Raw genomic sequence first — 13,190 nt, forward strand, 5'->3', positions numbered from 1 at the left:
GTCCTTCAGGACTGTCTCCCAAGGGACTCTTGGAAGAATGGATAGGGAAGAGCTCTCACGCATTGACTCTTTAAACCACATGTTTTTGTCAGGAGACCTTAGTGGTTGAAGGCAGTTCTCTGTGAGGGTGGTGGCTGAAGCTGAAGGCTGTCCTCACATGCATCTTTTGTCCTCTAATAATACAGCAGCCTACTCCTGATGGCCTGCTTAGAAGAGTGAACGCTGCAGCAGGTGATTCCCATCTACTTTTCAGGTTCACACTGCTAAACCTTCCTTTTACCCATTGCGCGCAGGGGTTCATTTCCTATGTTGGCATAACGCACATGAGCAGCTTGCCATGGGTGGTTAGAGCAGAGGTGCTGGGGTTAAAGAACGAAGTTCATAGGTATTGGTGAGACGAAGTATCGGTCTCCTTTGCTGAGATGATCCACTTAGTACAAATACTAGTGCAGGTGGGTTCTGCTAGCAAAAAGCATACACCTGGGGGATTGTTACGTACTGCAGACTTGCTTGTCAAGTGTCCCACGCCACCCCAAAACACAGTTATTTCCTGGGCAGGCATTGCATGGCATGGTTTATTATGAATATGTAACAAGTGTGATTAATATATTACAGTTTTGAAATCTTTGCATTAACAATATAAGCTTTCAAGAGTATTTGTATTTTGTCTGTCAGTAAAATAGTTTATTCTTTTTGAATGGCTTTCATGCTTTAACTGAAAGGATTAATTGCTAAGGAGTAGAAGGAGCAGAGAAACAGAGAGCTAAGAATCCTTGGTTTATTCCCAGCCATGACTTGGGCAAGTCATTTGGGCATCCCTTTAAAAAGCAGCTGTAAGCATCAACTTTAGGGTAGCCAAACACACTGGAAGATACCACAAATGTCCCAGTGTGGAAGTCAGTAACGAAAGACCCTAAACCAAGGGGACCATTCTGAGAATCGAAGCCTTAACCCAGCTGTGTCTGTGCACAAATCACTGAATCTGTGGCTTGGTAGTATGTGATGAGACTCAGCAAGCACCAACAATGGTGCGATCCTTTCCTATATTCCTTCAGAATGCTACGGCATTATTGTTTCAAAATGTACTTCAGGCTAATGGTATCAGAGTTAGTTGTCAAGTTGTTTAACTGTGAGTCTTTACTGTTTTTCAAGTTGTCTCCTGTCCAACTTTTTACATTCTCTGATGTTAAGAAAAAAATTAAAAATTCTTTTAAAAACGCTCTTTGCAACAAATGTATCGGTCACTGCATCATGAGATTTATATTATTCCACAAGGCTGCTGTGTGAAGAAGGGACTGTGGGCTGTCACTTTGGCAGGGTATTTGAAAACAGATTCTCTCCAGCAGCTGCTGACATTCTGTCTACAGTGTATTTCTTGCCTGTCAGAAGTGCAGCACCAGAGCACTTGCTGTTTATGTCTCACCCATTTGTTCTGTATTTCTTTTTGTTTTGTTCCTTCCTTTACCACAGAACAGCAAAAAAGGCTTAGTAGTCTGGCAGGTATGATGTGAAAGATCTGCTACCCCTCAACTGCTGTATCTGCTGGAGCAAAGCTACTGTTTTGTTAGTTTGTGGAGTACCTTTAGCAAACACACTTCCCAGGAACTGCAAAGAAATTAGTATAAATATTTGTCCTGGCTTAGTCCAGGTCACTGAATGTTTGATTTCAGTCTTTTCTCCAAATGCTGCCTGTGTGGCCACATGTTAATATACCAAAACCATAAATTATTTGTCTGTTCCTCCTAAGTCATAAGATTTACGTACAGTTTGATTGTTCTAGTTGACTTTAGAGGCTGTCTTTTCAGCCTTTAGGTTTGTTCCCTTTGGGCATATTCTCAAGTTTCTCTACACAGCCATTAGAATTAGTCTTGCTTGTGGTGAGGGCAGAGGAAAAGAAATAAAAATTAGTATTTACATGACTCCAATAGATGATAAAATTATAGCATGCAAGTATGCATGTGTGCTGCCACACTTCTCGCCTGGGGCAGCTCTCTGCTCTTGCAACAGGTGTGAGTCTCTCCTTGAAAGAAGAGCAGGTTGTTTTCCTGGTCATCTTTCCTGCCCTGCACCCCAAATACAACTAGCTCAGTCTGCAGTGGACATTACAGGAACAACGCATTACGCACGGCTTACCTATGGGTTAAGGTATTGGTATTGTTATTCTTTGGTTATGGCCGTGGCGGGGTAAATGGAGAAGTGGGAGAGAAGAGAGTCACAGTGAGTGCCTAAGCACTTAAAATATCACAAATAGAAGCACAGGGGAGCCAGTAGTGTATGCTCTTGCTCTGCTGCATGGGCCCTGGACTAATGGAGCATGTCCCATGAGGACAGGATCTGTCCATGAAGCAGCTGCTGACTTGCTCCAACTTCATCCACCAGGTTCCTTCGGCTGCGACACCAGCACCAGCCTGTTCCTCCTCTCTGCTGCCACCCTGCTGAGGTGACAGGCTGCATAACAGCTTACACCAGTTTCTCTCAGCTCCTTCCCTTAGCGTAGGTATTGTCTCATCGGACACCACTCAGCTGCGAGTTTAACACTTGCTTGCAAGTCCGGACAGAGGTTTCCTGTTGGTTTTCCCTTTCGTAAGGTATTTCCCTTCATTCTCAGGAAGTCCTTTGTTTTCTGAACTGGAGGTAGCCACAGAGCAGTTTGTTACAGCCCAAATGATCCTAGGTCTGGAAGAGTGAAGCATGTTGTCGCACAGCTGGGTCTGCACCTGCTCTATGTATAACAAAACAACCACACAAAGCTGCCGGCTGCCCCATCTCCTCCTGCTTTTTGTCCTATTGGTGACAGTAGTAAAAATCTTTTGCTGGGCAACTCTATGTATTGCTGCTGCTGCTCTTGCAAAAGAATGCCTTGGGTGCCATGGAGTGTTCTGACTGGTGCAATCTGGTTATTTGGGCGATTAGGCACCAGATTTGGTTCTCCAATTTTTTACATACCTCAAAACCTGGTATATACCTCCATAAACTCTTTTGAAATCATTGGAGCTGCATGAAAAATAAAGTCAGTGTGAAGTTTAGACGTTATTCTCCAAGTTGTAGGATATTGTGGCAAATCCGTGGTGAAAGATGCCGGCTTTAGTTCCTCCCTCTGCAGCAGGTGTCTGTGTTTGCAGTATCAGCTGAGCAGCCAAACTGGACCAGCAGCTAAGCTGGTCCTCTTGGTTGAGTCCTATGGACCTAGGAAGGACTTACTTGGTGGGGTGCACAGGGAGGGCTTGCCCTAATGCAACTGTGCTGTCAGACAGGCCTTTCCTGTCTCCAGGGTAGTCAGTCCAGCACCTTCAACCAGTTCTAAGTGCACTCCAAAGAATATTTTTGAAAACTCCATCAAAATACGTTTAACTGGCTGGTAGATTTTCTCTCTGGCTATGCCATGTTAGATAGCTCCCAAACCTTCATGTTATAATATTAAAGATGTGAATTTATGGTTGAGAGATGGCTGGCACAGGCCAGATGGTTGGTTTTATTGTTGCTAAGTCATCAAAATAAGGATTTTGCTTAGATCATGGCTGTGGTACTGGGAAATCAGATTGTCACGCATTTCCCTGTTGTTTACATACATATTAGGTATTTTGATTATCATCATAGTTTCAGATGGGATCTACCTGGCAAACAGCCAACCACTCTTCCAGTGCAGGGAGCTATGGAGTCAAAGAGAAATACATTTATCTGTCCTGTTAAAGAAGGGCTTTGTGACCTTCTCTGCCATTGAATTCTTTAGCCTGCAGAAAATAATGACTTTTCTAGACCAGAAGTTCAGGACTTTTAGCATCAGCAGACAATGATAAGTAATGGAGAAAAGCTGTGACCTTTCCTACAGTTTGCATCCTCTCCACATCCTCATCCACATCCAAAAATCCACTTCGTTTTGGTCTTCAAGGTCATGGAAGAATAGTCTAGGTTCAGTTGCTCTTTCCATGCTCTGTTCCTAGAGTTTTAGGAAGGAGTTTAGTCATGGAAATGGACCAAATACTTCCTACAAAATGGAGAGCCCTGTACACCAGGGACACAAAAGGACCAAAAGGCAGTGCACACAGATTCACAGAGAGGGGTTATAGGATGAAAATGCTAAACAAGTATTTAATAGATGCTTTGTCTCATTTTGAACATTTATAAACATTATTTAATTTTTTTCTTAAAGAGGAGGAAGACTTTAAAGTTTGATGGTAATTTCAAACCAACCACTCAAACACAAATCCTTCATGTACTGAGTTTCGCAGGGCAGAATTGTGTTTGCTCAAGGTACCAACAGACCAATGCTTTGTTATGCATAAGCCTTTCCTCTGCTAACTGCCCCTTTCAGATTTCTACACATTTAATGGCTTTGGGCAGTATGGTGATGTGCATGTGAATAAACATCTCCCTCTCTCTCTCTCTCTCGTGCATGCAGTGATGTAAAAAGGATAGGACTTGGCAAAGTCTTGATGAGGCAGACTATAAAATCACAGATGTTTTGTCTCCAGAAAATCCACACAGAAGAAGTCCATCCATGTAGGATGCTACATTAGATTGAAATAACCAGCAGAAAAAGATGTCTAGAAGACTGTATTCACTGAAACTTTTTGATGAAGAATGAGATTGCAGAGTTGTTGGTTAGTCAAAAAGACACAAAAACCCAACCTCCAAACAGTCCTTGAAACCAAAATTTTCTGGTGTCTTACACAACAGCTGAGACTGTTATGAGGTGCATGAAGGTAGCTACCCGAGAGATACTATCCTGCTTTTGCTGGCATCAAACATTTTCTTGGTAGATCTCCTTCAGTCAGGATGCTAACCACAGCTAGCAGTGACACAGTCTGTCTCATCAACTACTTGCTAGGATTTTTGCCTTAAAAGAGTGGAGTATGGTGATGTGGTGAAATGCTGAGATGAGATAAGAATCCTCCATTGTCATTTCCAGATTCAGTGCCAGACAGACTAGTTTCCGATAAAGTTGATTCAGCACTCGTACGGGACAAGCCAGTTCAGGAGACAGTGCCAAGTGAGAAGCGGGCAATGGAGGAGAAGAGAAGAATTGTCAAGAGCCCTCAGCACATGGCTGATACCTCCGTTGATGATATTGGCATTCCACTGAGGGTAAGACCACACTGAGCATGTGCTCGATGCACAAAACCCGGGCCAGATTCCGTTTACCTTAGGACTCAGAGAATTCACTAAAGATCCAGAGACTGCAGAGATTTAAGGGAACATAGAATTCTAGTTCCAATGTATTTTATTTTGAACGTTTCCATTTGCTATCAATGACCTATCCTATAACCTATCAGCTGCCTTGGAGAAAAAAAAATAAGAATTAATATCTCTTTTTATCCTATTTGAGAATACTGTTTTCTGCTCTTCTGTTTCAATAACAGCTAGCAGCTAAGGGTGAGTTTTGTCTCATTTTATCCATCTTAAAGGCAGATCTCTTTTATACAATATGTTTAAGTTCATTCAGCATTCAGGAGAAATTATCATGAAAAGATAAAAGTAATAGACAATTGACCTGTTCTTACAGCTGGAATCTGGAGTAACTTGAAGGCTAAATGTTTCTAACTGTCCATTAAATACTTAGGAAATTGGTACATATGACTAAAATAGGCAAGGTGTCTACTTTTAGATGTCAAATCAGATTAATATGCAAAACTTTCTACACAATCTACAGTTCTACACAGGTTACAACATACCTCTGCAAAGCTTGTACATTATTAGTAACTTGAATGAAACCTGTAGCTTCGTTACATATCAGATTATATATCTGAGTGAAGTCGCTCATATCTCAAAGTATTAATTTCATATAGCCTTCATATAGCAGAGTGTAAATCTTTTTCATTGCTGGAAGATTCGTAAGAACTTTGAAAGGCTGGTAGAATTCATGGTTGTGATTATTTATGTGTATATTTATTTTTCCAATAGAATACAGACAGATCAAAGGACTGGTACAAGACGATGTTCAAACAGATCCACAAGCTAAATAGAGGTACTGTAACACAGATATTTTTTATTTACTTTAAAAGACCACCTTGATAACATTTTGTTTCATTCATGTGAAGAATTGTACTGGATGTTAAGTAAATGTTATGTTAACTAGTGTTTGCTCTGCACCACAGAACTCAACCAATGTATTTGAAATCTCTGAAGTTGAAAGATGAGAGAACAGTGAAGTCCAAAGAAAGGTCTGAGTTCTGAAAGGTGAACTGCAGTGCCCTCATGAAACTGAGTACTATTTGAGATCAGAAAGCTGCTAATAATTTCATCCTTAGAGAAAATAGATCCCTGAACTCCAGTTTTAGCAGCTAACTCCACCCCTCTACACTTTTAAGGGACAGTAGGTTGTCACTGAAACTGCTCTGTGCATAAGAGAAAACTTTTTACACTGCAAAGCTTTAGAACCTGCATAACAAAGCTTGATTTGAAGCTTACTGAAACCAATGGAAAGGCTTCCATTGATTTTCAGTGAGTTCAGAATCTGAACTCTGCTTTTTCAAAACCACAGATTTTCTCCTTTGAAAACTTAAAATTGTGGTGAGCACTTGCAGACTTTGTAGTGGTGCATTCCAAGGGAATCCCTTACTTGGAGGCACATCTATGCAAGACTGCTGATATATTCGTGTTCTTTCTTCTGTGCGAGAAATGGCTGCAGTAGCATTTGCAGACTGTACCCTCTGAACAGCCTGATGTGTGGGCAAATGCAGTTGAGAACTGCGCTTATATAATAAAACATAGAGCATGCAAAACTCGAGCTGTATTTGCCGCTGCAGGTGCTGTCATGATGAGCTTTATGCATAGATAGATGCTGTGTTGTACTGGATGGAATGAGAAAGAGTTAACTGTTTCCTAATACTGGTGCTCCTAACAGAGGTTCTTCAGCTCAGCCAGAGCCAATGCTTCAGAAGGAGGAGAATGAATTCAGTCCCCTCAGCTTCCAGGGTCTCTCGCAGGGCCCAGACATGCAAGGCAACAATGAGCAAAGAAGCATCTAGGTTGTGTCATGCTAGAACATCAGCGTGAGAGGGACAGTTCTGCAGTCAGCATTTATGGATTCTTGTCTCCCCCTTCTTCCTCTTTAAATCTGTCCTCTTTGTTCTTTTTTGCAAATCATATTCCTCTGCTTAGACACTCCTGAAGAAAACCCTTATTGCCCTACCTACATATTTCCTGAACTTCCTGAAATCCAGCAAAAAACTGAAGGTACCAGAAGTTTAGTCAGAGTATCTGTTGTCTTGTGCTTTAACTGTACTATAGCACCCTAGTAGTAACCAGATTCAGGTTCTAGATTTCCATTACCCATGTGTTACACTGTCTGGAAATTCAGTTATGCCCAGTATACCTTCTTGTGTGATGCATAAAACAACTAAATCTTTGCTAATCCATTAATCTTTTTTTAAAGTATGATGCCATTTCCTCTAGCATTATTAAAGTAGGCAATAAAGTCATATGGTAATAGGAAATTGGGGGATGAAGCAGAACCTCCACTTCACTGTGGATAGTCTCAAAATCCACTGCTTTTCTCTGCTGCAGAAGACAATCCTTATTCTCCTACATACCAGTTTCCTGCGTCTACTCCTAGTCCTATCTCTGAAGGTAATGATAAAGGACCATATATAAATTTCTGCACAAATGCTGCCTTACCCATTTATTTTCTTCCTGGAGTTTTTTCTAGTTGCTGAGCATTATGCTGCCTCATAATGATTTGCTGCACTCTAAGCATTGCCTTGACTGTATGATCCCTTTTTGGCTTTGCAGTGCTCCTCTGGCTTTGTAACTAGTATTTGACTAATGCTACAGACTTGGGGTTTGCTTGGTTTTATGCGCTTATCAGTTGTCTTTAGCCATTTGCGTGCAGTGATTAGCTAACATGCCTAGAATGCTGACTTACATGTAAAGATGTGGTTTAACTGAGATTTCTCCCACCCCTCTTTCCGATCAATACATTTTTTTAATTATTTACTGCTGGTTTTGAATATTAACGCAGTATTAGGGTCAGACCCAAAATGCCATTGAAGTCTATTGGTAAAAAGGCTGCTTGCTTCAGTGGGTTTTGGATCAGTCCCTCAACATAGTCTTTTAAAATAAATATAACTTCATAACACGGATTCAGGGCTGGCCTTACGTGCACTTGGCATATCTAGGCAAGGACAGAGTTTGGCAGTCTCATCAGCACATCCTGCAACTTGAAATAACACTGTGTTTACCTTATTCTCTTCATGTTCTCAGCAGATTCCTTTAAACTTCATGTACAAACCAGAATCCTTTGCAGTCAAGTTTCAGGGATGGTGAAATAGCATCTATTGCAGTGATAATTGTGTAGCTGTGTGCATATGCATGCAAACACTTACATATGAGAAACACTGGACTCCTCTGCTCACATTGGACATCCAGATGCTTCCTGATTGGGAAGTTGTTGGTGACAGCCTTGTTGGCTTGGTGCTCTGGTGTCACTTTAGATCCTGCAATTTAGGAACTTGCCTACTTAGCCTGTGCCTCAAGGCAACCCTGGTGAGACTATTAATTAACCATTTCATTCAATGTTTATCTTAAACATCTGGTGGGTACTGTGTAAGAGGAAAGCATACAATATGGGTTCTAGCTGAGATGCTCAAAGGAGACTAGGAGATGTAAGGTGCATTTCACTGTTAAAATCAATGTGGACTAGTGTCATACAGGTATCTAAGACACTTCTTCATTTCTTGATGAAACCTGTAGGTGAAGAGTCCTGTCTTGCAAATCATAATGCAGTGTAAATTATTTTCTACTGGCAGAATGGTATGTGGATATGGATGAGAGAAACAAAGAGTCTCAGTAACTAATTGATGAAGGAGCTTTACAGAGGTTCAATTTTCTTGGTCGTAATGAAGTTTGAAAATCCATTTTGCTCTGGTCTGAACTAACGTAGTTTGCAAAACCAATGATGGTAATATATTAAGAGTCTGGTTTCCCACAAATGTTCCCCTATGTGCTTACAAACGTGCATATGTAAGTAATTTGCTGGTTTAGGTAGTTGAAATTTTATTGGATCAAACACTTGCTTTTTATTCTCAATATGTTGGGAATTTTTTCTCTAATATTTGTTTGGATTCTTTCCTTGATAAGGAATCAGGAATATCTGATGATGTTGATGAGTGCATGTTTCATGTTTAGAAAACATTTCAAAGTTACATACTCAGTGGCAAAGTGTTTATACAGAGATAGATTGAAGCCTCAATGTCATGCAGCCAATGTCAGAGTTTTTTGCTTTGGACTGATGCATAGGATCTCCAAGAAACATCAAGGTTTGGACTCCCCTCTAAAATAACTTTAAAGTCTCTAGAAACACAGAGAATATGACCAACCCTGCAGACCCTACACATCCTCTAGGAGCTACAGGGAACAGCCTCTTCTCGAGGAAGGAATCAGATTTTGAAACTACAAACTGGTGATACCCTACTCCATTAAGGAGAGTGCCACAAATAGAATGCAGCTCTGAGAGCGAGGAGATCTTGTTTTAATGCTCATCTCTGATTTACTCTTTAATCTTGATCAAATCATTCCAGATTTCTGTGTTTCATTATTCCTTGCTGTAAAAAGGGAAGAAATGTAGACACTCTTCATAAGATACTCGAAGAGACAAAACATACCCATTTCCCTTATTACTGTAGATATTAGAATATTAGCAATTGGAAAATAGCACTTATCTGAAATGAATTTTCTATTGTATGCTTTTCCTGTCTGAATGATGAGCTATAATGAATATTAGTATTTCTCTTTAAGTAAGTAAATAAATTTTTTTGTTGATTACCAGCACTAAATAAGGCTGTGAGAGGTGAATGGCTGCTTTAGTTTTAGACATTCATTCATCTGTATTTGTAGGGACCGAGAGTTTTGTGATTTACCAAGTATTTTGCTATTCGAATAAACCCAACTTTTATCAAGGAGTACCAGTTAATTTTGTCACCAATTCAGTGTAATAACATTAAATAAATAAATATTTGTTTTCTGTCATTTAGGTTTAAAGCACAGGAATTGGCCTGAAAATTGACCTTCGCTATTTTTAACCTGAAGGTTATGATAAGCACACCAGAGTCAATAACCATCTGTTTGGAACTTAAACCTTCTAATTCATTCACCAAGAGAACTCAGCAGAGAGGCTAAAAGTTAAGACATCTTTGAGCCTTCCTGAAAGGCTTGATAAAGGCTTGAGTGCAATTTCAGGTCAGCTGTGTTAGACAGATTGGCTGTAGCAGCTGATTGATGTCCTCCTTGAGAGAAGATCTGGAAATTGTTTCAGTCTGTTGATCACTAAATTCACATATGTTTCACATACATACTAGTATGTTCTTTTCTTATCTAGCTTATTCTAGCTTCATCTATTTTGTTTTTCTGTCTTTTTATTTCCATTGATTTTAGTGGTTTCTTCACAGAGGTATTAGTAATACCTGTGCTCACAGTTCTTTTTGCAGTCATTGCATCGTACTTTCCTGCATTTTGCCTTGGAAGTCCTGTAGATGTCACATATACACACCCCTGCAAGTCTGAACCCTCATCAGCAGAGAAAGGTGATGGGCTTGTGGGCCCAGTTTCCAGGTCTGATCCCAACTCCCCCTGCCACTACCTGCAGTTCATTGAGGATCATTCCAAAGCCTGTCGAAGGTGGTGGAAAGATACCGCTAGGTTTTTGATCAAGTCAAAGTCTCTGTGGCCATTGTGGTAATGCTGCCACGTTCCCACCTTCCTTCTGGGTGCATCTGCCTTGCGCACTACAGTACCATGTTCTCTTTGAATAAGGCGGTATGTCATTCCATGGCCCAAGGCAGCAGTTGTGTCCTGGCAATGACATTGCTGTGTTGATGCAGTTTAACACTTTCACTGTCAAAGAGAGAAGGTTGTTCAGCTTCAGGGCCAGACCACACAACTCAGTTACACTGATGTCATTGCAAGCTCTTTTAGAGCTGCTTGAATATCTCTGTTGCATTCTATAGGCACGTCTTTCCTATTTAAAAATTAAGCTCTTAAGAACGAGGACAGTCTCATGGTGCAAGTAGACATGTGTGTCTCATGCCAGGAATGTTATCTGCACTTAAAAGATAATCTGAGTCAGTGAACATACTTCAACTTGGTATGCAAGTTAATACAAGGGAGATGTCCCAGCAATTATTGTACGTGATTGGGAGCAAGACTCCTCAGCTCTATTACTGTGTCTGACACCTAATGAATTATTTTAGGCATATACTACAGCTTTTAGATCCACTATCTTCCAGATTTTGATAAAGTGGATCTAGTAACCCTTGCTGTAGAAGAGTTTTGTGACAAAAAGTGCTTGTATTGTAAAGTGCTTTGAGATCCTGGAGAAAGGTATTAGTGTAAGTAGTGCATTAATATTTATATCTAATCTAGGATTTATATTTAAATGCAATTTAAACCTCATTACAATTTTCTTTTTTAGGATCCTCTCCCTGTGGTAAGTATTGGGTATATCGCTCAAATTATGGCTAATATATTAGTAGAAGAAATGAAAAGGGTCTCTGGTGCTTCTTCTTCAGGGCTTTTTCAGCTCACTTGCAAAATGCTTTTGTCTTTCAGATGAAGATTCTGATTCATACTCTCCTCGTTATTCCTATTCTGAGGACAGTAAGTAGTTCACATTTCTTGTGTAATCTGTCAAACAGAAAGGGCATGTAAAGCATGTATTTATTTGCCTCCTATCCAGTTCACCCATCTTCCTATATTTGACTTATCCTACAGGCAGAACCCAGCTTTCAGTTCCCCGCTCCAAGAGTGAGATGGACAATATTGATTCAGAGAAGATTGTTAAGAGGTCTGCCACTTTGCCACTGCCAAACCGTTCTTCATCACTTAAATCAAGCACAGAAAGGTGACTTGAACTAAGATATATTTGGATCAGTGCTGGAAGAATCTCTGAAAGCTGTGAATGGGAAGGGAACAAAGGTGGAAGCTTTAGGTCCACAACTCCAGTTAAACTTTTTTGGGGTAGTGGAGATGTAGTTTTGACTCTGAATCTTCTACTAGGCGGCAGTGAACTCCTTCATTGTCACAGCCCAGTCCCCCGTTTTGTCTGTCTTTTTTTACTGGGCATCACACAGTCTGTTGCATGGTTTCCTGCCTGAGTGAGGAGTGTTTCTCTGGGTGTCATGCCTATACAGTGCCTACCAGAGAGCAACAGTGGAAACTCTTGGCTCAGTGTAACACCGTAAAGGCACCTCAGAATACAAGCAAGTAGCAGTAACTGTGGAGAAGCAAAATTTGGATTTATGTTGAGCCTTGGTAAAAATTTTGTTACATTTTGTATCTCTGAGGAGTCCCACCCATATGAATCTTATTGGAAGTAGGTTCTAGTTAGCGGTGTAATTTCTGATCTTTCAAGATTACTTCCCTCCTGGTTTTTTGCTTTGTTTATTACTGTGTATTTTAAACCTCTTTGTAACAGCAATTAATGTGTTTACCAAATGAAGGGAAAGCAGACTGAGCAATGAATATTTGCTAAATTCTCCCAGCTTTTGAACTGCTCCTCCCTTCCTCACCAACTTCCACATGCTCTTAATGTTTTTCATGTGCTGCCTCAAATGAGTGATGCCATAATTTGAGATTGCTAATTCAGTGAGCATCTCAGGCCACCAGATCAGGAGACAGAGTTTGCTGACAGAATGTGTCTTCCTTACGCAGGAAATGAAGGCATAGTGCATTGTCACTCTGAGAGAACTCTTGCAAGTGAAAGGATTACAATAATTAATGCTTCCTATTATCTAGTGACAAAACTGTGTTTCACCAGGGAGAAGTTTAGAAGTTTCTCTGGGGTTGGAATCAAGTTTATTCTTGACAGCAAAGATCAACCTTGTTGAAATTTGTACACTGTTCGTAGGCCAATCATTTTGGCTGTCATCTTGCCTTCCTTTAAAAAAAAAAAAAATTAAATTGGTTGTGTCTGCCCTAAGCCAGTGAGGAGAGTTTGGGCAACGCAGTGGGTTTGTTCCTATCCTAAACAAGGTCAGTAGGGTAAGTGGGAGGAAACCTGGAGCAGCAGTTTTGGTTAGATTTCTCCCTTTTGTTTGGTGAATGCTAGGTGAGATGAATCCACAAACAACATTGCCCATCAAAGGGGACATACCAAAAGCAAGATCAGAATTATTTTGCCAGTTTAAATGGCTTGATTTCTGGGCTTTTTTTGACGCATTGGTTATTCTGCATGAGGTATTGAATTGAATTGAATG

The 13,190-nt window shown here is 40.5% G+C and overlaps 1 protein-coding gene across 1 annotated transcript in view; it reads left to right on the forward strand.

The window, feature by feature from the left end:
• Nucleotides 1-1,470: 1,470 nt before the first annotated feature.
• The window catches only part of LOC104627351 (sorbin and SH3 domain-containing protein 1-like), a gene marked incomplete at its 5' end in the record, with an annotated part of 48,882 nt that continues 37,162 nt past the window's right edge, over nt 1,471-13,190 (forward strand). The window contains 7 exons of the mRNA XM_010295539.1: nt 1,471-1,500; nt 4,910-5,085; nt 5,902-5,965; nt 7,102-7,176; nt 7,507-7,569; nt 11,545-11,592; nt 11,707-11,836. Of these exons, the coding sequence (XP_010293841.1) occupies nt 1,471-1,500; nt 4,910-5,085; nt 5,902-5,965; nt 7,102-7,176; nt 7,507-7,569; nt 11,545-11,592; nt 11,707-11,836 (586 nt within the window). The remainder of the gene's footprint in view (nt 1,501-4,909; nt 5,086-5,901; nt 5,966-7,101; nt 7,177-7,506; nt 7,570-11,544; nt 11,593-11,706; nt 11,837-13,190) is intronic.

This window comes from Phaethon lepturus, unplaced genomic scaffold (genome assembly GCF_000687285.1).
Source record: "Phaethon lepturus isolate BGI_N335 unplaced genomic scaffold, ASM68728v1 scaffold631, whole genome shotgun sequence".
NCBI lineage: Eukaryota > Metazoa > Chordata > Aves > Phaethontiformes > Phaethontidae > Phaethon > Phaethon lepturus.